Source organism: Cydia fagiglandana, chromosome 3 (genome assembly GCF_963556715.1).
Source record: "Cydia fagiglandana chromosome 3, ilCydFagi1.1, whole genome shotgun sequence".
NCBI lineage: Eukaryota > Metazoa > Arthropoda > Insecta > Lepidoptera > Tortricidae > Cydia > Cydia fagiglandana.
Window position 1 is genome coordinate 21,670,227 of NC_085934.1, and position 27,594 is coordinate 21,697,820.

The following is a 27,594-nucleotide window of genomic DNA, read 5'->3' on the forward strand; positions in this document are numbered from 1 at the left end:
ATTTTATAAATAAATCAAAAGTCGATAATATTAAGCAACGTTCACATTCTATCGATAGTTTAATGTTCGACAAGTCGCTACCCTAGCAAGCAACTCGGCTTAGTGATGGGTCAAATCGAAAAAATTTCAAACCGAATAAGTCGACTCCGATTTAAACCCAAATCGGTTTGCAAACCGATTTGGCCAAGTCGATTTAACTTCTACTTTTTAAGTATCAGTAGTTCAAACCGCTCCGTAGTCACTTGGTTTTGAGTTGAGGAAATTGAATTGTCAATTTTACGCTTTGTTCGATCCTTAGAATCCTTAGACTATCACGACAGCAAAAACTTTGCCTTAAAACTTTTGTAATATTTTTTGACTTTTCGTTGCGCGATAAATCATAATTTTATAATTTCTAAAGCTAAAACGGGAAAGCACTATACGAGCAAGCAGGAAAGAGCGTGCGGTCTCGTGCGCTTTCGTGTCATTGCCGCGAATTTGTTGAGTTCGAGTTTGCAAAGCGACGCGGCGCAAAACTGCCAAACCGATCCAAGTATACCGCCAAATCAATCGCTTTAAGCCCATGCGAAATTGAACCTTACTACTTAAACAATAAGTTTCATTTTACCTTACCTGTAGATACCAAGTTTCGACTTGACTCGACTCTATAATGGCGGCAATGTACATGGCAACATTTTTCTTCGTGGTTTGAAATCGATTTGCGTACATTTTAATCCTCAATATGTCAAACGAAAGTGACGAATCAACAAATATGAAAGGATGCGTTTAGAGCGGGTGAACGTATCTTAAGTCGATTTCCGGAACACTCACGTCGATTTAGTCGACTTCAGACCTAAATCGGTTTGAACCGATTTGCGAAGTCGAATCGTAACATCGCTAACTCGGCTTTGGCTTCTGTCAATCGGAAAATGGCAGCGACGAGTGTTGTCGTTCTCGACCGTGGAAATAATACAACTTGTACCGTAAATCTTTTCGGTAAGTGATCTTTTCTGTTATGTGCATTATTAACGTTTATTGCGGTTTGTTAAAATTTTACGTTAACTCAATTATTTTCTCATGTTTGATTCATATTTAGAAGAGCCGCATAACCTTTGCTTTTATTATTATTTATTTTGGTAGTGACGCGCGGAAGTTTTAAAATTGTGTTTGTAATTTGTCTCTTATAATTTCGTGCTTCGATAAAGTTTTTTTTAATTGTCGAGTGCGCAAGGAGCGTGGTCCGCTTCAGCTTGTTGGTAAGGAGTTTTTTTCATAGTGAATAGAATAAGTCGTCTGCGGCGGGCTGACCTTGGCTATTGGATTGTAGGAAGTAAAACTTTAGTTAGGTACTTACCTTTAAATTGTAGTTTGGTATTTGATGTACTCACAAAAAATATTCATAAGTAATATTCGTAGTCAGTATTTGTATGAGAAACTAATTGAGAAGTAATTTTGTATGAGAGCTTAATGATGTAATGTTATTGTAAATTATTATAGTTAATTATGGCCACATGAATATTAGTGTTACTATGCTCGACTAGAGTGTGACTGCCTTGTGCTGGCCTCTTTGAAGTTATTCCAATGCATCAACATGCAGTGAATAAAAAACTAAACAGGAAATGATATAACTTTCAGTAGGTACCTACGGTTTACGTTTTGTATAACAATTTGTAGAAATACTTTAGCTTTAAGACTATAATGAGGATGTTAATTATAAGTTATCTCTATTTTTAATAGTAATGTGATTAAATTTAGACCTATTTAAGTCTTATCATTGCAGCAACCTCTGATCCCTACTGAATCTTAATTTTTTATGACTTATGTAGATATGAAAATATGGTCCTCACCTAATATTAAAACCTTTGTAACAGGCTGGCACCTGTAAGTTTCCGGGCTACACAAAATTCTTATATGGACAAATTGTATAATAAAAATATAAATACCGCTTCTTGCCAAAATAGAGGTGAACCGAGTGAAAAGAGTAGAGGGTGATCGGTTTTTTTATTTTTCTAACTACTTTTGATTACTTAGTAATCAAAAATATTTATCTACTATTTTAAATTGTTCTTTTTTTGCTTTATATCAAATAATATTAATCAACCATAACACCAAGTTTTCTTGGTCTTCATTTATAAAATAGAGTTACAGGATATTGTAGCTTGTAGCAGACTATTTTTAGGGTTCCATGGACAAAATGGCTCAAATAGAACTTGTAATTTGGCTTAAATGACTCGCATCCAGGCCATAATTGTAAAAAAAAGAACTCATTTATTTTTTATTTCTTTTATTTATATGTAGATGGTCAAGCAAATGTTGTCAGTAGAAAAAGGCGGCAAATTTAAAATATGTAGGCGCCAAGGGTTATCAGCCATAGAAAAATTTTGAATTTCGCGCCTTTTTCTACTGACAAGATTTGCTTGACTAAGTATATTTATAATTTTATCATGACCATGTGTGTGTGTAATTGTGTATCCATATAATATATAGATGATCAAGCAAACCTTGTCAGTAGAAAAGGGCGCGAAATTCAAATTTTCTATGAGACGATATCCCTTCGCGCCTACATTTTTCAAATTTGCCGCCTTTTTCTACTGACAAGATCTGCTTGACCAACTATAGTTTAATGTACATTTTATTGCAGGAGCTACGGTTGTATCATGGAGGGTGAACAACCAAGAACAGTTATTTGTAAGGTAAGTCTAGATTATAATATTCTAAATTATTTATGGCACATCTACCTTTATAGTGTGGATCAAAGTTCTTTACATTGTCTTGTTTCTGACCACTCTGTCACGCTTCTATTTTTGTCCTTTGTCACATAAATAAAAAAAGTTTGTCTTTCTAGCTGTATATTATAATTCTTGTGAGAAAAACTAAAAACTAAATTTCACCCCATACTTACAAAAAATTCACCTGTTGTTACCTAGCTTTTAATGTGCATTTAATTTTCTGTGTATTTTTAACTGTATGGTGCACAATAAAGAATATTTATTATTATTAAATTCCACTCCGTCACATTATTTGGGCACAAAAAACAAGACAACGAAAATAATTTCGACCCGTGTTTGGATTTTTTATCCAGTAAATACTGAATAGAAAGAAAGTGGAATCACTACATAGTGACCCACCATCCTCAGGATATTGTTATTACTGTATCACACTCGTCTGATCATCTGATGGCATGGAAGTCAGCTGTGGGCCTCGGCAAACATGCAATGATGACTTATTACGAGCCGATCATCATGACTTAACCACAGTGTGTTTCACGTGTACCGAGCTACTCTAATAATGCGATGACAGCGATGTATGGTAGTTAGGGCGGAACCCCCCCCCCCCCCCTCTTCGCACGTCGCCCTACGTCGAACGACTGTCTAACCTCTAAGATCCCGACTCATTTTTGCAGTTTTGAATTTGGAACCTTGTTTTATTCCATTATAGTTCAAAATTCGATTTTAATTTGTTCTTTTTAAAGGAACTCAGGACTTAGTAGGTGAGACTGTGTCTTAGGTATTTTATTTCATAGTATGTTTATCATTGATGCATTAGTTGTCTGATTTGATTATCCCACGCTTGTTTACTTCGAGATAATGACTGGCAAAATCCGTCATCAAACAAATTGGGGCTTAACATGACTTGGGACTTTATACCTACGACCTATAAATTTATACAATGATTACCACCGGTCTTCACTAAAGAGCTTACACCGAAAATCGAAATTTCGTTATCTGCTTCTCTATGGTTCGAATATGCAAGAGTGTGAGAGGTAGGTAACGTAAATTTTCGCGCTAAGCCCTCTGCGCGGGATTCAATCTGTATCATCCCCTCTATTTCATCCTCCGTACCCCTAAAATTTTCCATGTAGGAATTCAGGTCTTTGGAAGAGACCTTGAACCCCTTAGCTCAGCTCCTGAGGTCCTGAGTAGGATCCCTCTGGTATCTCTATTAACTTTGCAACAGGCGCACTACAACTCAAACCTCCTTTTGAAGTATGCTTCAAAGAAATAATTTTAGGTGGTTGACTGCTTGAGTAATAACGCCATCTTTAGAAAGAAAAGAAGACATTGCCCTAAATGCGCCTGTGGTGTGCCTCAAGGGTCTGTCTTAGTCACATATCATGAAATATCAATCCCGTATGCAAATGCCCGGAATCTTTGACATTGCGTAGATTTGCAATTAAAATGGCGGTAATTGCCGTTGGCATTCGCATGTTAATTTTATGTAGGAAGCATATTTAATCTATGGTAGGAAGTCGGCTCTTGCATATGGTAATCTTAGAGGCTTGAAGATGGCGGTAAAGATATACCTATAGGAAACTGGGCGATAATGAGTTATTATGTCTTGATCGGTAATCGTATCGTAGTTGAGGTAAAGAAATTTCAAGAGATGGTCAATTAAGGTTCATAATAAACGTTATTAACTCTAATTGTTAATTAATAATTGATTCACCTAAAATTACTAAAATAGGAATTACGATTAAGTACTTTAATCTTTATCCCGGGTGATAGCTCAAAAAGTTCGACAGCCAAATATTGTCAAAAAGTGAAAGCACTTTCTTCTGAACGTCTACCCGCCGGTTTCAGAAATGAAATCGCTGACGACATGTTTGATGACCGACTTAAAGAACTATTAACGACATCGCTGTACTCTGTCAAAGAGTACAAAATTCTAATGTTACTCCAACTATAACTTAAATATGTATATCATGCATTTAATCTTATTCACTCGACCGTTCATTCGCTACCTTTTTTGCATTGACTTTGTCTGCTCTGCAGACAGTTTCGGTGAATGATTACACACACATTATGTGCCTGTAATCAAATCATTCACAACCTCTCTATGTCTAGGCATTCTTCGTTCAACTCCTTAGGAAACGATCACCCACTGTGTTACTTATGCCCTGACGGCCTCCTGTCACGCTTACGTACGAATTTACAAGTGCGACGGAGAGGCAACACATCGAACGTGGTTCGCGGTAGGCCCTCTGCTACCCGTGTTCATTATCAAACTCAGTAAACGAATCGGGACTCGGAGAGACCATTCAGCGGGCGCAATGGAGTGTGACCGGCGGAGGTCGCCGCCTGACGGATTGCATTCTTGCGTCGCATTCTATTTTTGATGGTGTCTAGGCAAGTGGGCACGCCCTAACTGTTAGGCTAATGCCTTTTTATGCCTGTCTGCCAGTACTCAGTCAGCTCTTGCTCCGCTACACACTTGGTCTTAATACCAATGCGTCACTTTAAAGAATATTCATGTTTGTGAGGCATAAGCGAATTGCATTAAATATGTAGCAGTTAAGAAAAAACAAGTAGTCTCGTGCGAATATATTAGGATTCGGTATAGGTACTTACTGGTATTGTCACTTAAACGACACTGTCCCGTCTTTCCTAAAAGATTAGGGTTGCAAGTTTGGGAATTAAAACGCGCTCAACCCCACAAAAACGGGGCACGCGTCTCATATCCGATATAATTTCCCCAAGTTTTTGTGTCAAATTCGCCACTTGACCCTTCCTATTATATTCTTAGTTTTGGCACAACCCTGTTGTGCCTTTGTCAACGCTGTGCTAATGTGTAGGCAACCCTGGGTTCATATTCCCATGCTTATTGAATTGTTTTAAACCAGTTTAAATGTGATCTTAAATTTAAACAACTAAGGTCATCTTCAGTCTAGATATGTCCCACTGCTGGGCACGGCCCTTCACATTGTACAAGAGGGTTTGGGTTATAATCCCCACCCAGAACCGGCTCTTCATATTCAGTTATAAGTATGGATTTTTTCGTAGATTGTATGATTTTCTTCATAGAAGAATAACTAGTAAATCAATTGATATTTCGCATCTAACGTATTGAGAAACTCTTTAGTACCTCAGCTATAAATGAGAATAGCAAAGCCATTTCGTGGCTACTAATGTGTTTGTTGTTAGTTTGATTTTCCTACTTTTTACCTATTTTTCGTTTACTTGTTGCACGCATGCTGCCACGAATAAATGGTTTCTATTTCTATACGTTCTCCCATCAAACTGCTTATTTAAAACTGCTGCCATCTTATTCTGTGGTTACGACATCCCTTACACAGGTCTGTAACGCACCATCGCACTATAATCGAGAGCAAAGCAATGCTTCAATATTTTTCAAACTGCTGCCAATTTTGCTGGTTACATTACTTACTAAAAATTCAGCCCCTACTCTGATCCACAACGCGCCATCGCCATCCCACTAAAAAACAACAGCAAAGCGAGCAAGGCATACCTCAACATTTTTACAACTGCAACTCAACACTATTACTTATCCTGTGGACAATTCCTTACACTGGTCCGCACCGCGTCATCCCACTCCCACTAAACAACAGGAAAGCATACCTCAACATTTTTAGAACTGCAACTCAAACTATAACTTATCCTGTGGACAATTCCTTACACTGGTCCGCACCGCGTCATCCCACTAAGCAACAGGAAACCATACCTCAACATTTTTAGAACTGCAACTCAAACTATTACTTATCCTGTGGCCAATTCCTTACACTGGTCCGCACCGCATCCCACTATAAATGGGAACACTGGAGCAGCGAAGCTCCCGGGCTTGTTTTTGTGCGGCTGGGCCCGCCCCCCTGCCGATGACTAATGGTCTCCCCGCTAATGCCCAGATAATTTTATGCTACCGACGATGACCAGGAGTGTAAGAGCGTCAATGGGTGTTGTTTAACTTTAAGGGTTTAAATACGAGTAAATCCTAGTTGGCAAACGGGTGAATCAACTTTTTGACCAATAGTTTTGAATGTCTCTTGCGTTAGTCAAAATGTGTCGATGTTTAAAAATTGTGGACAGATTTGTGTCGGTCAAAAAATTGATTCGTCCAAACGTGCCAAGCGTGCACTTAATTTTGACGAATTTTTGCAAATCGAACCGAATCGAACCAACCCACTAACAAATTATTTGGAAAATCGAACCTTAATGTTAAAACATGTAGTAAAAATTTGAATGGAGATTTCGTGTGGGTGGGCACAAATACCCCGTTCCCGTTCCCGCTTGCAAAAATACGTCCAATTATGATCAGTACACAATATAACTCTAATCCCCTTAAAAATAAATAGGTTCTAGTATTAAATATCAAAGTAGAATAGGTAATCATTTTACGACTATTAGTAAATTGACAATTACATCATATTCATTTCATACTCGGACTCAAACTCGTTCATTTACCACTTTACCTTCCCTATATCTATCTATACTTACTCGTACCCATAACCAAAACTAATCTTCACTAACACATATCATATCACAGTCACACCCTTCTCAGTACATCAGAGACCGTGTAACATTTGGTCAGTCCCTCTAATATTTCACCACAGCTGTCTGACGCGTGTAATAAGCGATGGATGTCACTCGGAGAAAAAATCAACATGTGCGCTCGATCAGAGCACGTGGGTTTTAGTCGTGCGTTAGTCGGTGCGACTTATTAGATGCGCCGAATAAAGCATAGTCGCCATCAGATATCGGAGCGGCCGAGGTGCTCAAAAATATCTGAGCACACGCTAGTTAGCGCCTTGACAATGACAATAGAGACAACGTGTTCAGATATTAAGAAGCACTTTGGCCGCTTGTCGAAGCGCAGATATATCGATATCTGATAGCGACTGTACCTTAATATGTAAGGATAATCAATTTATCACAATGCACTGAATGCACCTACAATACAAAGGTTCTCAAGAACATAGCCGCCATATGGGTTATCGAAGTAACCCTTCGTTTTAAAACGACATGCTGTGATAACACAGGAACATTCAAGTTGAAGTTGAAGAGAAGAAATTGCGAGCGAGTGGAGAATTTGATTCTAATTCTATTAATTAATTAACCCCTCAACATTTTATACTTATGCCATCCTCCACATTTGACTCTACCTTGTTTTGAACACTTCTTAACTTTATTATTGCCAGCGGTATTTAATTTCTGCACTGTCATCCTATAGTCTTATTTCCCAGAGTCAAATTCAGTAAATAATCAACGACTACACGCCGAATTATATAGCAATTAATGCGAAATCAATTTAGAAGCACGTATTGTGAGGATGCAATTTGGCGGAGAGACAAAAACTCGTCTCTGAGCGCCTCTAACAAACGACCAGGGATGCCATTCTACATGATTGCCGAGGTACCGATGCATAGTCCAACGTGTAACCGCGCCAGGTTATCTGTCAGCTATCTACTGATTAAAATCGCAAATGACTACGACGCTTAATAGTTTTTTATATTTTTCTTTGGTCATAACTATTTCATTATTTTTAATCAACTTTGTCAGTAGGAAAAGGCGCGAAAGTCTAAAGATCCTCGCATTTTTCAAATTTGCCGCCGTTTTTCTACTGACTCAGCTGGCTAGCCAGAGTATATTTTGTTCAATATTTGTAATCAGCTCAACATTTATGACTTTGTGAGTATAAATATGATGATGTGCAAGTTGTGCTCTACCTAAATAATTGGCTGAAATATTTTTATCACTTCACCCACATTAGAGAATTATGTTTGGCCTTATGGTTGACTGGTAAAGAATATCTTTATGGCTCCTCTTCACGTTGGGCCAACGCCAACACCAACGAGGGAGCAAGTGATATTGCTATCTCATTCTACCGCATGGCTGCGTCCCTCGTTGGCGTTGGCCCAACGTGAAGAGGAGCCTTAACGCATTATATCCTGATTGGAATTGTCAAGTTACAAAAACCCTCCTCTTTTGGTGTCCGGTTTAGTGTTCTCTTTCCATTTGAGCAATTTGATGCATTGTTCGTTTTCTTATGAGATCCTTACAGTGGGTATACCTCCAGAAGCTCTGTGTAGAATTTTATATTGAATTTTATATTTATTTTATCCAAACTTTAAATCAAAATAATGGCTTCTGGAACTCGAAAGGATAAACCACATTACACTTCCCGGCCTCGAGTTAACCACAAATTGTGCACGATGGGTGGATAGTGATACTGATCTTTCGAATCGCGAATATCGGAATTTTAAAATCGACTATCTCCATTTTTGCCCAGAGATCAAGTCATTCCAGTCTAGGTATCATAATTAAATGTATCGCAATATTCGCAATGGGTTTTTCTGGCTCTAATATATAGTAATTTAGTCGACTTCATGTTCTTTAGAAAATGTTGGGAACTTGAGTCTTTGCAGAGAGCTGATTTTTTTCTAACAATTTGACAGTATAGACTATCCATTCGTAGTCATATACGTAAAACCAGTATAAAGTCTAATCAGTTATTGTGAAGTTGTCTTGCCTAATTGCTGAGACAACTGCTTAGTGCGAGTGCGACGCTGGCAGAGATGTAGGTAACACATCGCTGAACCCAATACAGGGTTCTATGTTACATTTTGAAGATAGTTGAAATTCGATTCAATGTCACTATGACAATGTTAAATTTTCAGTTCGATTAATGTGAAACATAGAACCCTGTAATATTGGGCCTGCGACATGCGATAAGCGAATTGCGTTACGATTTTCGAAGTAGGACTAGGACCTCAGTTCCTCGGATTTTTCGACTAACACGACAGCAATAGGAACATTCAGCCGCTAATGATTCTATGCGCACGTTATACTTATAGCTATACTACATATTATCCACAACCGAAAAGACATATAACCGCGAACCATGTCCTGAGTTCGGCCCCTTTGCAGTTCAGTTATTGATGAGCCACAATTCGTTTGTTCTTAATCTAAGATGGTTAACGATCAATGTTCCTTTTTAACCGACCTCAAAAGGAGACTCTGAAATCTGAGAGATATTATAATCTCGAAGATGCGTGGGAGAAACGATTTGGAAAATTATTTTCCGGTTGGTCTCATTGCATTGGAGTGGAATAGAGGGCAATCTTGAATATTATAGGCATGGCTACCCGTTGTAGCAAAAATATCTATCTACTAGTAATCAGTTTAAATAAAGGCATAAGCTTGGTATGCTGGTATGTGTCTGATGGACGATACCACAATGTGAGCGTGTTGCGAATCTGCTCGAAGCGTTTTTTGCGTTGCTTCTGACTAAGGATTTGTGGGTTTTAACGCATTTATAGAATCACATAAACCTCAAGTCATAACCAAAGACATTAGCTTCTCACTTTAATACGGCAAAGTAGGTATAATTGTTTCTATGTCCCTAGCTGTCCCACCGTGACACAAATGGTGCGAACAGGACGCAATAAATCCAAATTAATGTATGCGTCGTGTGCGACCCGATATTAGGAGAGAGGTCGGAACTCGTAAAACCACTACGGTAATCTGAATTATTACGTATCCCCGGGCAGTTGAAAATGGCAGTGAGAATGGCGGGGACTTCAAAAGTCCACAAATATGCTATGACGTAAACTTTAATTTCACTTACAATGAGTTTTAGTTACAGCAAGTATTCCGCAAATCACAAAAGCGCCTTTTTAGGGTTCCGTAGCCAAATGGCAAAAAACGGAACCCTTATAGATTCGTCATGTCTGTCCGTCTGTCTGTCCGTGTATGTCACAGCCACTTTTTTCCGAAACTATAAGAACTATACTCTTGAAACTTGGTAAGTAGATGTATTCTGTGAACCGCATTAAGATTTTCACACAAAAATAGAAAAAAGCAATAAATTTTGGGGGTTCCCCATACTTAGAACTGAAACTCAAAAAAATTTTTTCATCAAACCCATACGTGTGGGGTGTCTATGGATAGGTCTACAAAAATGATATTGAGGTTTCTAATATCATTTTTTTCTAAACAGAATAGTTTGCACGAGAGACACTTCCAAAGTGGTAAAATGTGTGTCCCCCCCCCCCCCTGTAACTTCTAAAATAAGAGAATGATAAATCTAAAAAAAATATATGATGTACATTACCATGCAAACTTCCACCGAAAATTGGTTTGAGTGAGATCTGGTAAGTAGTTTTTTTTAATACGTCATAAATCGTAAACCGCAATTTTATTATGTTACTCGCTGATACGGAACCCTTCATGGGCGAGTCCGACTCGCACTTGGCCGCTTTTATTACAATAAGCTCGTTTTTCATCTAAATAATAGTATGTACTTACATTTTATTGCAAGTGTGTCAAAAACTACTAAGGTACCAGACATAGATATGGATATATGTGACGTTCCACGGAAACGAAGACGTGTGAGATATCGATATATGTGACGTTCCAGCTGGCGCTTACCCGCCAGACATAGATATCGATATATGTGACGTTCCAGCTGGCGCTTACGCTGTTGTTCACGTCGCTCCTATACAAATACGTTAAGTGCCAAACGTCATAAGGTACCTTTACCCGTAGAACGTCACGTAAATCATTGATGAAATATCCCTATTGATGAAAGAGTAGGAGTGACGTAGGAGGTACTAAATATGTTTCATGGTAATATGGCGGAGAAATTAAAAATTGAATCTGAATTTACAATTAAATGTTAGACAAGGTATAACGAGGCAGAGGCGGGTTTGATATCAACTCGCTAAGAGAATATTAGGTATCCTATAATAGGATTCTTTATATTATGTACTAACTTGAAACTCTTGAAAGTTGAAATAATATCTTAAGATCCTACTTATACAATCATTTCAATTCAACATTATTAATAAAAATATAGTAGAGATAGAAAAGCTAGAAATCTGTAGAATAAGGGGTCATCCATTAATTACGTCACACGAATTTCTAGGTTTTTTTACCCCTCCCCCCCTCCTTGTCACACTTGGTCACATTTGGCAAACCCCTCCTAGTGATAGAGCTTAGCGAAAAGAAACTGCATTTTTGGCAGAAAGCAAGCCGCTTTGCCCAGTGATACTAGGGTTCAATCTAAATGATTTCATCCGAGGAAACACAAATTTCATTCACTAAAATTCAAGATGGCGGACCTTTTCCAAAATGGCGGCCGCAATATTTAAAAAAATTATGGACACAAAACGGCTGCACCGATTTTAGTGATTGATATATCGATCAATTCGTATTGACACCTGTAATCGAATAAAAAATATGGCATCTAAGAAATTAAAGATGGCGGCCGAATATTAAGAAAATTGTGATTTTTTCTTTAATTTTTTTCCTTCTAATGAAAATAACAACTAAATATTCTATAATATGATCACATATTCTTTAATATAAATGAAACCTGATAATATTATCTGCAAAATAAAAAAATAATCTTAACAAACCGTTGAGTAGTTTTTGAACTATGCGCATTTCAAAAAGCGCGTAACTGCCGTCCGAAACGGCCCGCTCGCGCGGCTCGCGCCAAAACTGAGAACTTTGATGATTTAAAGGCAAAAAAAGAATTGAAAACATATTTGCTTTATTTATTGAGCTATAAATTAAGATAAGATAAGATAAGATAAGATAAGATAAAATTTATTTCATTGAAAAATATCCAAAAATTAAAACAATCATAATACGCTTAAATAGTTACTTAAATATTATAAATGTACAATCACAGTGGTTTAGAAAAGTAAACATAAAATAAAAGATCTTGTAAGCAAAAATTGTAACTGGCTCTAACATTGTTTAACATCAATACCTAAACTAAGTAATACTTGTATCTTAGGTATTTCGTGTTATTAGGTCAATGTAGTGTAAGTTAGGTGCTTATTGTGCTAAAACAATAAATATGATATTAGTACAAGAAACATAGGTAAATAACAGTGAATTAAAACGTTTCAACTTTGACAATATAAATAACAAAATAGGTAGTTTTTTAGAGATACGTAGTGAGGCGTTTTAGGGGCCCTCATAGTCTATGTTATTTAAATGTCTTATTTGGGCACTTTTTTTCGCTGGGCACTGCTCATCTCCGGTTTTGTGGTCTGATGGTTTTTTGAAACGCATACACGTAGCGCAATTCGGATGTTCAGACAGTTTGGTGCATTCTTTGATGGTGTGTCCTGATAATCCGCAGTGGCTGCATGTGGATTCAGCTTCCCTGCAGTACTTGGCAGAGTGTCCGTAGAGCTGGCATTTGTAACATCTAGTCAAGAGAGTGTAATCTCGTGCAGGGCAGGAAGTCCAGTTGATGAATACGCGCTGTTGTTGAATGAGTGTCCGTCTTACTTCGGCTGAGCACTCTAATATATAATTGCATGTGGCTAGGTCCTTTTTGCCAGATTTATGGCTTAGCTTGATCGAGCTCATAAAAGTTTCTCTAGAAATATTTGGATGCTGATCTACAATATTTTGTTCATAAATGCAATCAAATACCTCGTTTTCTGTGATATTCGAGGGAACGCTTAACAAGATAATTTTGGGTCTCCTTTTGGTAGTTTCTTCCAATTTCAATCCCGATTTTTGAAGCTGCTGGGATGCTTTTAACTTTTCTAGGTCGTCCTTGCGGTCGGTATTTATAATAACGCCTCCGTTTTTCGTTTTTCTCATTCCGCGAATATGTAGTTTAAGGGCTTCGGGTTTTATCAGGTCCTGTACAAGTTTTTTGGTGTCCTCGCTAGACTTGTCCTTCTCCGTAGGGTAAATTACAATAGAGTTGGTCTTGATAGGTACTACAGATGAGTTGTTACCTGTTCTCACTTTGTCGGCGAAAGATACTTTTGTCTCTATTTTAGGGGCAACTTGTAGACTGAGCTGCAGCTCCTTGATTTGTTCTCGAATGTTGTTCTGCTCTGACAAAGCTTTAAGATGGGCATTGTTGACTAAAATTTGCTGCTTGACTGCCTGGTACTGCACGGCGAGCTGGGACACTCCACCTGCCACATTCCTGCTTATTTTATTTATTCTTAGCTTCTGGTCCGCATTTAGTTTTCCTTCATTGGCAATGGTGCATATTTCGTTCAAACATTGTTCTATCGAGGATAGCCAACCTTGGATTTCACTGGTCGACACCACATCAACTGACGTGGGCTGCGCTGTAGGTGCTGGAGAAGGCACAATCGGGTCCGTTTTCGTAGGTCTTCCTTCGGGAGGAGGGGTCCTTACAGTCCTAGAACTTCTATTAAATGCGTCTGCCATGTTTACGTAATTTTGTCCCCATTACACACTTTGATTTGCAAAACGTGTACGATTCACAGTTATTGAAAAGTGCTGATGTTGGTTTGACACAGTTACACAATATTTGTTATTTAAAATAAATTCAGAATTTTAGATGACACGACCGCTCACGACGGCGATCGCCATATTAATTATTTACCACTCTCAATTTAAGTTTGATGATATGATATCAATAACACCAAAACATCTGTATCGGAAGATTTAATCAAAATACGCCTAATACCCTGTTCTTAATTTAAGTTTGATGATATGATATCAATAACACCAAAACATCTGTATCGGAAGATCTAATCAAAATACGCCTAATTCCCTGTTCTGCCTGATCTTATGAATAGGAACACATGCGGAAGAAGTTGATGGCCGCATCGTACTTCACGCAAAATAATTGAGAGTGGCCTGCAAGAGTTATGGCTAATAACTGGGACAGTAACTGGGGATTACAAAGCCTTCCTAAAGAAATCATGGCTATGCTGGAAAAGTTCACCTGCTACCTATATGACCCATAAATAGCATATTCGTCGGTCAACTTGGTACGCAAGGAGCTATTTGCTACTAAAAATAAATTGGTACCCAGCAATCCACCAATATCGGCAGCATTACATAAACACGCGCTCCGTCTCACATATCAAGCAGGCCACTCATGGGGTGATAGATATGCCCCTATTCTTGATGATGCCTCTGTGCCATTGCCATCTTCTTGGGGTTGGAAGTCATCTAATGGCAGTTGGGAACCGCAATGGTCTGATGCCAGGGAGATATGGCGTGAATTATCATACCTGGACCATTGCGGCTGTAAAAAAGGCTACGAAACAATGCGCTGCACGTGTCGGAGGGTGGGTCTACCCTGCACAGTGCAATGCAGTACTTGCAAAGGCAACTGCAAGAACGAAAGGTACTTATAGGTAAACCACGCCACACTGTCCCGCCCTCCATTACTATTTCAATACTACACACATTGAAATATTAATGGAAGTTAGTTTGGCGTAGTTCATTTCTATATATTTAATTTAATTATATTAGGTATATTTTGATCTGATTTCATATGAATTTTCTTTTCTTTCTGTTCAACCACATCGGACAAAGATGATAGAGAGGAATAAATATGAACCCACGGGTATAGGTACCTTAGTGCGGATAGCGCTTACGCTATTATTAACGCCGCTCCAATACTATTGCGGTGCTAAGCGGCGTAAGCGCCAGCCGCCATATCTTTTCCCGTGATGGTCACAAATAATAAGCGGAAATACAATTTATTTATTAATTTATAGCTCAATAAATAAAGTAAATATGTTTTCAATTCTTTTTTTGCCTTTAAATCATCAAAGTTCTCAGTTTTGGCGCGAGCGGGCCGTTTCGGACGGCAGTTACGCGCTTTTTGAAATGCGCATAGTTCAAAAACTACTCAACGGATTGTTAAGATTATTTTTTTATTTTGCAGATAATATTATCAGGTTTCATTTATATTAAAGAATATGTGATCATATTATAGAATATTTAGTTGTTATTTTCATTAGAAGGAAAAAAAATAAAGAAAAAAAACACAATTTTCTTAATATTCGGCCGCCATCTTTAATTTCTTAGATGCCATATTTTTTATTCGATTACAGGTGTCAATACGAATTGATCGATATATCAATCACTAAAATCGGTGCAGCCGTTTTTTGTCTATAATTTTTTTTAATATTGCAGCCGCCATTTTGGAAAAGGTCCGCCATCTTGAATTCTAGTGAATGAAATTTGTGTTTCCTCGGATGAAATCATTCAGATTGGTCCCTAGTATCACTGGACAAAGCGGCTTGCTTTCTGCCAAAAATGCAGCTTTCGATGTAAATATCACCGTAAGCCCTACTACTATCCCCCCTAGTGTGACGTCACATTTTTTCTACGAAATCGCCAAATCGAATTAAGTAAGTACCTAAGTATTATTAATATTGCTTAGGAAAGAAAATTAAACGAATAAAAACAATTATTGTTTTAAAAACGTGTTATTTAAACGTATAGCGAATAAAATAATTTAAATAAATTTTCGGTTACTGATGAAGTGATGAAGTTAAAGTGACGTCACAAAGTTTGTGTCTCCCCGTCCCCCATGTCACAATATGTCACATTTTCTTGACCCCCTCCCTCCCCCTAAACGTGTGATGTAATTAATAGGGGTCATCCCTAAGAATAAGCATGCATAAAGCATTAATTTAGAGTGGATTGTTTTTTGGCGAAAAAATAGGCCGAGAATGCATCTTAATTTTTCCTGGAACATATGAGAAATATTAACTCACATTATAGACGGGTCTAACGCGAATTTTATACAAAATATTATATGAGAAATTAGTGAGAATCGGATTGAAAAGTGTAAGTAGCAATCAAAGTAAAACTTTCCTATAACAGTCCTTTTTACTCGATATGTATGTTTATCCGTGCCTTTCAATCTCGAGATGATTGACCGGTCCATTTTCGCCCAAAATCAAGTGACACCTACTTTAAGACAATCATTTGTGAGCCCATTTTTAGCCAACCCAGGTCCCTAACCCGCTTAACTATCGCGCTCGTCATCTGTTCGCAAGTACCGTAAAACTTCCCAACTATAGTCCAATACAGCAACTATGGTCCAGTAGTTCAAAAGGAAATTAAGTATCAATACCAATATACCTTTTGGTTTACTCCGAGTTTTTTCTTCCATTTATAAACATACCTTGTCCTAGAACTCCAAAAACTACAGTAAATAAAAGACACCTGAACGAATAAATTACAGTTAATTTTGGACCATAGTTGGGAGCTATGGACTATAGTTGGGAGGATTTACTAATCGAAAGATCATACAGAAATAGATGAACTAGACTCCTTTTTGAAGGAGTGGCCAGACAGGATCGGAAAAAGATCTGTGGAGTAATTGGGGGGGGGGGAGGCCTTTGCCCAGCAGTGGGACACGTAAGGCTCCAAATAATAATAATAAGATCATACGCCAAATATGTCTACATTTAGCATAGGCATATGCAACATTAACTTTAAGCTAATTTACGATTTCACTCACGTATTTTTAGTCACTCTTAATTAATTAGTTTAAAATTAGAATATCTTACGATAGTTTAAATTAGATTATAGGCAAAATTTTCGCCCATTAAGAAGTGACTCCTACTTAGATTAGGCAAACATTCGTGTGCCCATTTTTAGCCGTATCGAGTCCCGATAAGACGTCACTATCATGTTCGTCAGCTGTTCACAAGTACCAAATGAAAGATCATGCGGCAGGTTGATTAAATATAGGCAACATTTTCAACCAAAAAGATGTGACTCCTAATTAGGTTAGGTTAGACACACATTCGTGAGTCCATTTATAGCCGTATCGAGTCCCGAAATCACGTCACTATCATGTTCGTCAGCTGTTCACAAGTACCGATCGATAGATCATACGCCGCGACCATGTATGGCTACGACAAAATCTAATGATGTCATGCGTTAGAAAAACCGATAGGATTAAACAACTGTTAACACTTAAATCGAACGTGCTAGGAAAGTGTGAGGAAAAGCCGATAGTTGGTGAATGGAACGAATGAGAACGGAAAAGAAGTTCTTCTAATTTAATAAAAACTAAATAAATTATGATAAAAGAACATGCAGTGTCAGTAGCTTGTTTTTTCGTTACTGTATTTATACCTGTGTTTTTGGTCAGTGCAGTCCGGACACTGTTTTTCCTCGAGGATATGAGAAAGAATGCGTTAAAATAAGCATTAAATGTTAATCATTGCAGAGATAATTGAATATACATTTTTGGCCCCCGTTTTAGCTTAAGCAATTGTAAATGCAATTTCTCGTTGTAAGTAGGTACACTAGGACATTTATGTCTGACATCTTGGTTTGAATTAAATCATAGATGACTTATCTTAGACTGCGCATACTCGTTCAAACTACAGATATGCAAGTTACGGAAAGTTTCCAAGAAATTAAAAGAGTTCTCGGAAAATTCAATAAAAAAATTACAGGATACAAAGGACACTTTCATTTTGCAAACGGAACACTTCGATATCTATACAAAAATAATTTCGATTCCAAAAAATATATATGAGCAGGTCTGAATTTATCCATGTGGAAATTTTGAAATTTTGGTAACTTTCTGACTGTACATGATTAATTAAAACGCATAAATGAGAGTTATTACTAATTCCACATCTATGTATCACACTTTTGAAGCGCTTTCCATTTCTGCCGACTATTGTTAAACTATCACAAAGTTAAGTTTACACTGAAGCGTAGGATGATAATGAAGCAAGAACGATCTCAGTGCGGATTAACAGTTGTGAAATGCATAATGAGATGAAGGATTACCACATGTTTACAATTTATAGCGTGATTTACCAGAAATTTTAGATACTCGAAACTCTGTTTCACTTGGGATTGTTAACTATTTCGAACGGAAATTTTATAAATCTATCATCTGTAAGATTAAAATATAGTAACAAAAATTAAAGTTGGTATAATATTATCAAGAAAAAAAAAACAGGGTCCCGATTGTTTTTCCGCTCCGTGTATGGAACCTAGACGGAAATATCAATTTCCTAGCATTGTAAATGTTGATTTTCGCTCTAATGATGTTCTATTATGGCTTGGTTTTAAAATCCTAAGTCCTAACATTGACAAACAAAACCTCGATTCACTGATTTACACCTTCACGACTTTTACTCATTATTCACAATCCTCCAAACAAACCCCGACTTCCTAACAAAATCAAAAAAACCGGGCAAGTGCGAGTCGGACTCGCGCACGAAGGGTTCCGTACCATAATGCAAAAAAAAAACGGTCACCCATCCAAGTACTGACCACTCCCCGACGTTGCTTAACTTTGGTCAAAAATCACGTTTGTTGTATGGGAGCCCCATTTAAATCTTAATTTTATTCTGTTTTTAGTATTTGTTGTTACAGCGGCAACAGAAATACATCATCTGTGAAAATTTCAACTGTCTATCTATCACGGTTCGTGAGATACAGCCTGGTGACAGACGGACGGACGGACGGATGGACGGACGGACGGACAGCAGAGTCTTAGTAATAGGGTCCCGTTTTACCCTTTGGGTACGGAACCCTAAAAAAGACAGCTTTCGTATAAGCGACAATATCATGAAATATTCCTACAACTTTTAGTGGGTTTTTAATTTTTATCCAGTTATACCGGTTTAAGTACAATTTTAGTTACTTGTGAACTTTGTATCGCCTTAAAGCTTTACACCTCTAGTGCCCTCTATAAGGTCATATCACTTACGTCAAATATACTACATTTACCTATAATAAATCATCCTTCATAATAATTACGGTTGGCTTAGTTAGCTCATGGATAAATCACGTCTTAACCTGCTCCGATAAAAGAGGTTATGTTACTAAGAAATGTACGTCGTTTACGTCGTTTTTGAAAGAAGCATGCTAAGTCTTAGGATAGTAATCAACCCACAGATCATTTACCTAATAAGATGGAGCATGAAAGCTGATCTTAAATACTAGAAAACTTATGACAGTATGAGAGCATTTCGATTGACAGATAGAGGTAGAGATCTTTATTTACACACCATCAGGTGCGGTCGACGTCAAAGATATGTTTACATTTTTCGCCTTGTTACAAAGGAGTAAGGTGCAAAAGTGTAAACATATTTTTGGCTTCGACTGTTCAAAAAATCCGTACGTGCTTTCTTTGCTAGCAGAATGAAAAAATCTTAGTGTATTATTAGTTTCATAATATGTTTCGTCGTTATTTATTTATATATATATGTGTATATATATATTATAGTATATGTGTACAGTATATTTGTATAGGTATTTTATTGTTCGTTTTTGCTGTTGTAATTATAGCACCGCTCACAATCTCTCTGCTTAGCCTTAAGGTTGACTGGTAGAGAATGCCTTATGGCATTAAGTCCGCCTTTTGTACTATAAGATTTTCTTTTGTGCAATAAAGATTAAATAAATAAATAAATACAATATGGTGATGGATGCTGAAAACTTGAATCACCCCACTCTTAAATACAATACTGTTTATTGCACACCTCACATAAAAATAAATAAATAAATAAAATATAGTATTTTAATTACAAATTAAAAAATAGTGGAAAAAAATCCTGGGTCTTGTGTAAGTAAGTATAACACGCAATTAGACTGGACGCACCTGAGTGGTTGCAAGATTAGACACACAACGTAAAGCCTTTACAAACCGAGTCTACGAGAGATGATCTACGTAAATCTAAGGATAGTATTAAATCACAAGAGCAATCAGACATTGAATATTCTAAGTGGGTGTTTGCTTGGATTAGTAAATTACAAATTGGTGCTAAATCTGCCAAGGTGCCAATCGTGGACGTAGGGCGGTTCGTTAGACAGAACGCTTTCAGACAAAAGCAATGCAATTGATTATTAAAAAAAAAATTCAAAATTATTTATTTTTTAACACACGTTTAAAGACATAGGTGCCGAATCCTCCTTTTAAGTTAAAAACTTGTGTTAGGAGGTATTCGCTCTTTCATACAGGGTTCAGCGCTAAAAATAAAATAACCTATAACTTAAGGTAATCTTAAATACTATTGTTAACTAATTACATAAGTATTATATTATATAAGAAAAAGACATAACAGTAGGTTACCCAAGTGGTCTACAAAACAGTTAAGTATCTACTAGCTAGGGTTGAAACATGCATATTTTTACACTAATGTTTAACAAACTGTATCTCACAACCGAATTCAAACATTAGCGTGATTAATAAGTAAGAAATAAAGTACATATCCTAAACAATTACCCGTTTGCATAAACGTCCCTTGTTCCGTACCATCCGTTATACAGTTACATAATTTATTTACCTATCCTATCTATTCTATGAGTGATTCAGTCTCATCATAGTTTTTATTTTTTAACCAAGTTGATAAAAGTTTTTTACACTCTCCATAACTTTTTGTGTAAATGCTCGTTAGCCTGTTCACTTTGTTGTATAGATTGATTGATAATACATAAAATTGTCTTCGTGCAAAAGAAGTCTTAGCTGTATGAAGTTGATTAACTACCGAATGTGGATTACGTTTTTTTATTAAGTTATTATCAATTTTTAATGTTTTGTGTACCTTGAGAACACTATTTAGTATGTAAAGCTGTCGCACTGTAAGCACGTCCGCGTCACGGTAAACGTCGACAGTGCTGTATCTTATTTTTTTACCCAGAAGTGTCTTTAAGATAGATCGTTGCGCCCGCTCAAGTGCTATGAGTTTAGTTTTATGAGTACCACCCCAAACAGGTAAGCAATAGAGAATAATTGATTGTACTAGCGTTTTATATATGTATATTAATAGTTCCTTATCTGAGACATGCCTAAGATATCTAAATAACCAGTTCAGCTTTCTTATTCGATTAGCAGTTACTTCGTTTTGCTGATTCCAAGAAAGTAGTTGATCTATATGGACACCTAAATATCTAGTACAGGTAACATGATTGATATTGGGGCATGAGCAAGTATCATTTTGTTGATTAATGCAATTGTGAGCAATTAAATTATGTTTTATCCTATCCGGTTGTGTACTGTTTAGAATTGAAAAAGTTATGTAATTGGTTTTTTTAATATTTAATGAAAGTAAGTTGGTTTGTAACCATATCATCACTTTTGAAAGACCAGCCTCAGCATGAGCATATACCTCATCCCAATTTTCCCCATGGAATAGTAAAGCTGTATCATCTGCATAAGAAATAACTAGCCCGTTTGTAAGTTGGATGTTAGTAAGGTCGTTTATGTAGGCCAGAAAAAGAGTTGGACCTAAGACACTGCCCTGGGGCACGCCAAACTGCGTTGATTGTTCATCGGAGCTATATACCTCATTACTTATTTTAACACGCTGTGTTCTATTGTTTAAATAACATGAGATTAGTTTAGAGAAGTTTCCGCGAACACCCATAGATTCTAGCTTACGAATTAGGACGGGGACAGACACAGTATCAAAAGCTTTTTGTAAATCTAGAAAAATACATTATCAATTATCAATTAGTATCCAGAATAATATTTATTTATGGTAATTATACAATGCACCATATATTTTAGATAAGTACCTACTTAAGATTGCTGCGACCTTGTAGGGTGTAATATGTTAATGCAAAAAAAATTGCTATTGACTTTTGATATGTAGAGACCGTCTAATTGGGAGACTTGGCAAGAGACAAAGTATGTAAGCGCCACCATAAACATTAAATTCCTATGAAAACGTGATATTTATGATGGCTCTGCCACACTTTTCGCTGCCAAATTGGTATAATATATACAGACTATAGAGTTAGAAGACTATCTATAGATGGTTTGAAAGCAATAATATTTGGTATAAACCTCTTAATAAGCCACCATTTTAAATAAATTAGCGACTTTCATGTTTATGTTAATTTCTCTAAAATGTAGTTTAAAACTTAAAAAACTAGCATTTAGTTATTATACTAGGTATAAGTCACATATAATAAACTAACTAACAATGCTACCTATGCTAATGTTTTTAAATCACACACACGCCAATCTCTTTCACCACATTAAAAAAAACGACTTAACTACCTAGTACTCATGCAAGTTGCAAAAACACACATGCGAACAAAAGGCGTCCATTACCAAAACCAAACAACGGACAGTGACAAACACAGCAAAACCTACACAACACTCCAAAACGTTGTATCTCACACAACGTTAAACCACTTACGCCCTTTTCGTTTTAAGAGCCTTATGTTCACCAATCCACTTACCACTTCAAAACGTCGTATCTCACACACAACCATAAAGCACTTACGCCCTTTTCGTTTTAAGAATCTAGTACTCTCCAAAATGTCGTAACTCACACAGAACACTCAACAACTTACGTCGTTTTTGTGTTAAGTGCTCAGTGTTCACCTCAGGGGTGCCTTGGGGTCAGCAGATGCTGGGGACAGGGTATTAATAAGACGCCCCGCCCTCTGTGGCTTAACACCACCGATTTACAAACGTCTACAGATAAGCCGATTTGGAGACAAATGCAGCGGAGCGTGGAGATACGCTAATTCGGGTAACTAGCTCATTTCTAGGGTACAATGGTTTCAAGGGTCATTTCAAAATGGAAAATTATAAAACGAGCACACGAGTTAACAACTGAGCTGCTATTAAATACTAACTCAGTGACTATTGAGCTGTTGTAGTTGTCTTTAAATCCCACCCACGTCTTTATTTTTAGGGTTCCGTACCCAAAGGGTAAAACGGGACCCTATTACTAAGACTTCGCTGTCCGTCCGTCCGTCCATCCGTCCGTCCGTCCGTCCGTCCGTCTGTCACCAGGCTGTATCTCACGAACCGTGATAGCTAGACAGTTGAAATTTTCACAGATGATGTATTTCTGTTGCCGCTATAACAACAAATACTAAAAACAGAATAAAATAAACATTTAAATGGGGCTCCCATACAACAAACGTGATTTTTGACCAAAGTTAAGCAACGTCGGGAGGGGTCAGTACTTGGATGGGTGACCGTTTTCTTTTTGCTTTTTTTTTTTTGCATATTGGTACGGAACCCTTCGTGCGCGAGTCCGACTCGCACTTGCCCGGTTTTTTAAACTTGTTTATTAAAATCCATCTATCTAAGCTGAGGAGGAAAGCAGAGTCGCCAACTGCGATATCTGCGACTCTGTCGAGGATGTACAGCACTTCCTAATAGAATGTGTTTGGACTCGATACAAGAGGGCACAACTATTAGAAGCTAGGGGTTATGCAGGAACTGATATTGGGGTTTTTCACTCGATATTGGCGGAACCCCTGTCTGAAACTGCGAAATTCATGTATAGTTTTTTTGATATCGAGTAACACCTGAATGATTTGAAATTTAAACTGTAAGGTAGAGGCTTAACAGAGCCGACATGTCTCATTGATAAAGGCTTCTTTTAAGACGAAACAGGAGCTGAGTTTTAAATATTTTAGGTAAATATACCCGTTTCGCTAACTGAAGCGGCTCCTAAAACTAGTGCGATAAGAACAAGGCGAAAAATCCTGCGTAAAAATCTCAAAATTCGAGGTTTCGTACTCGACTGTTTCCTCCCCCAAAACTCAACCAATCGTAACCAAATTTGGAAATCTAAATGATTATGAAATTCGGCCCTATTCGAACTTTAAGATACGTCAGCTAATAGATCTTGAAACGATATGGATTAGATATATGTCAGTGTCAAACAAGTGTCAAAATTGACATTTCTTCGAACAAAAACGTCACTTTTGACACTTGTTTGACACTGACATATCTAATCCATATCGTTTCAATATCTAGTATTTGACGTATCTCATTGTTCGAATACGGCTGATAATCTGTGTCGGACCGTTTTGCTTTTTTGGCTAATTGATATCAGTTTTGAATATTACGCCTCTCATTGCGGCATGGTCAATTAGGCCATTTTTGAAGGGCTCTAGCGCCTTAAAAAACAAAAATATCAAAAAAAGCAAAACGGTCCGACACAGATATTGACAATATTAATCTGTGTTGAAAAAATAATTATTGCTCTAGCATCAAAACCCACGGAGGAAACAGTCGAGTACGTTTGTATGGAGAAATTATTGGATCTGGAGCGTAAAGGAAACTATGATGATCTGGATGAAGAGATATATTATCGAAAGGAATAGGCACTGATACAAATTTTGTGTTTACAGCATTAGGGTCTAAACGGATGTGTCTGCTTGACGCACGCGAACAAAAGGCGTATATTTATTTAAATATTCAAACTAGTTCTACGCGCGTTCACGCAGTATCCTTTAAACAAGATTCTGTTAGTTTATAAAGACACTTTCCAACACTGGCCCTTAAACTAAAGCAGTCTTGTTTCAACACACAAACACAAAACTTAAGTTAACATTAAATTAACAAAAAACATATGCACTGAGCTTTCGCTACACCGTATCAACAAAGTTCAGTTATCCACTTTATGAATTGTAATTCAATAAATGTTTGAAAAGTAAACGAGTCTTTTGATTTCATGTAATCACTATCATGTTTGACTAAACCAACAAATAACCATGATGGTAATCACATTAAGAACACAATTATTACATAGAATACACAGTTATATGTATTTACCTATGACAGTAATGTGAGCTGTCTCACAAACTTACTATGTTTAACTTTACACAACGCTTTTGTCAGTATATCTGCCAACATATCATTAGTATTCAGATACTCAATAGTAATCTTATTACTATTTACAAGTTCTCTAATAAAATGATGCCGTATATCGATATGTTTGGTCCTAGCATGATGTAAAGAGCTCCTACACAATTTTAGCGCTGACTGATTGTCATTGAAAATTGTCGGTACAATTTCTTTATTTATAATTTCTTTCAGAAATGTACTAATAAACAAACCCTCTTTACAAGAATTAGATAAAGAATAGTATTCGGCCTCGGTAGAGCTAAGGCTAACTGTTTTTTGCTTGCGACTTTCCCAAGTAACTACTGACTCACCTATTTTAAAGACATAGCCCGTGTACGACCGGCGGTCTACGTCGTCGCTGCCCCAGTCTGCATCCGCATATCCAGTGATGTCCAGCTGCTGCTTGCCTTTCTTAAAAGTCAAACGGAGATCCAAGGTACCTTTCAAGTAGCGCAGGACTCTTTTGGCTGCTTTCCAGTGGGTCTCTGTAAATGATTCGTTAAATTGACTCAAGTAGCTAACTGCGTATGCGATGTCTGGTCGGGTACAGATAGCAATATACATAAGAGAACCTACAAGACCTCTATAATCATAGGTATCATCTCTTTGATTGCCCCTAGGTAACTTAAGTCCAGTTTCCATGGGAGTAGGCGAACACTTACACTCTTCCATTTTATATTTCTTCAGCACCATCGCGATATAACTGGATTGATCGAGAGTAATTTTGTTTTCATCTCTACACAATCTCATACCTAACACCTGATGAGCTGACCCTAGATCTGTCATATCAAATTCCTTCATTAATTTGACTTTGACATCTAACTTATCACGTTCATCACCTGTCGAAAACAATATTATGTCATCAACGTACAGAGCAATAATTATAAACGACCCCTTCAGTCGCTGAAAATAAACACAAGGTTCAGATGATGACTTATTGAACTTCAATTTACTGCATAGAACATGATCAATCTTCTCGTACCATGCCTTTGAGGCTTGTTTCAACCCGTAAATGGCTTTATTTAATTTGTAGACCTTACTTTCTTGACCTTTAACTATAAAGCCTTCCGGTTGTTCCATGAACACAGTTTCCTTCAAGTCACCGTTGAGAAATGCTGTTTTTACATCAAGATGTTCAATCTTCATACCGTACTCAACCGCCAAGGCTAACAAAGTACGTATAGTGGAGTATCTGACAACCGGTGAATACGTCTCCTCATAGTCTATTCCATATTGCTGCGTGAAGCCTTTAGCTACCAGGCGCGCCCTATATTTGAGTAGTTCACCGTTCAATCCACGTTTTACTTTGAACACCCACTTGCATTTGACAGGTTTTTGTGACTCTCGTCGATCTGTCAGTGTCCAACACTCGTTCTTAATAAATGAGTTGTACTCACAAGACATTGCTTCTCTCCAATTGTCAGCATCTGGACCACTCAGCGCTTCTGGTACAGTCCGTGGAGCATCTGGATCGCACGTGCCCGCTAGGAATCCAAAATGTGGTGAACCCGATGAACTGTCATATTCCGAAGTATCCATACTCTCCTCCTCTGGAATATAAGTTTCATCGGCCGGATCATCACATTCACTAGAGCTAGACGAATCATGTATTGTGATCGTACTCGTTCGATCGCTCGTATTCTGAGAATTTTGTGTCAAATTGGCATCATCAGACGTACCGCTCACTACCGATGATTCTGGTTGTACAGAAGTTAAGTCAGACAATTGGATTTCAATATTTTTATTTCCATTATTATTTACAATTTGTGGAAATATTTCAATTGACTCAATGACATTGTCAATGTCATCATTTGATACTTTTTTAATGAACGTATTTTCTAAGAAGGTTACATCTCTGGCTTTGATGCATTTTGTTGGTTGTTCCGGGTCCAAGAGTCTGTAACCCTTTGTATGCTCACAATACCCAACAAAAATGTACTTTTTGCATTTCGGATCTAATTTTGAACGCTTCAAAGTCATCGCATAAGCCACAGAACCAAAGATACGTAAATGACTTAGAGATACCTTTTTGCCACTCCACTTTTCTTCAGGAGTGCTCCCCAGTACAGCTTTTGTAGGACAGCGGTTTTTAACGTAGACTGCCGTGTTAACAGCCTCCGCCCAGAATTCGTTGCTCAGGCCCGCATCTTGCAGCATACATCTTGCAGCCTGCATCACGGTCCTGTTCGCGCGTTCTGCGACCCCGTTCTGAGCAGCGGAGCCAGGAACAGTGGTTTGATGCACGATGCCATTGCTTTTGAGATACGCCTGAAAAGCAGAACTGGTGTATTCTCCTCCGTTGTCGCTACGTAGCGATTTTATCTTTTTACCTGTCTGGTTCTCTACTAAAGCCTTAAATTCTTTGAACCTATCAAATACTTCACCTTTTTTAGTTAAAAAGTACACAAACGTCTTTCTAGAATAGTCATCTATGAAAAGCAAGAAATACCTCGCACCGCTGAATGAGGGAGATGGTAGCGG

The 27,594-nt window shown here is 37.5% G+C and overlaps 2 protein-coding genes across 2 annotated transcripts in view; one reads left to right on the forward strand and one right to left on the reverse strand.

Moving 5' to 3' along the window:
- Positions 1–899: 899 nt before the first annotated feature.
- LOC134680374 (uncharacterized) overlaps positions 900–27,594 on the forward strand; it is a 56,892-nt gene continuing 30,197 nt past the window's right edge. Inside the window, exons 1-2 of the mRNA XM_063539500.1 lie at positions 900–975; positions 2,621–2,672. Of these exons, the coding sequence (XP_063395570.1) occupies positions 909–975; positions 2,621–2,672 (119 nt within the window). The 5' untranslated portion in view covers positions 900–908. The remainder of the gene's footprint in view (positions 976–2,620; positions 2,673–27,594) is intronic.
- LOC134680353 (uncharacterized) lies at positions 12,373–13,928 on the reverse strand. The gene has a single exon (XM_063539478.1). It carries the CDS (start codon positions 13,926–13,928, stop codon positions 12,690–12,692), a length of 1,239 nt encoding a protein of 412 aa, XP_063395548.1. The 3' UTR covers positions 12,373–12,689.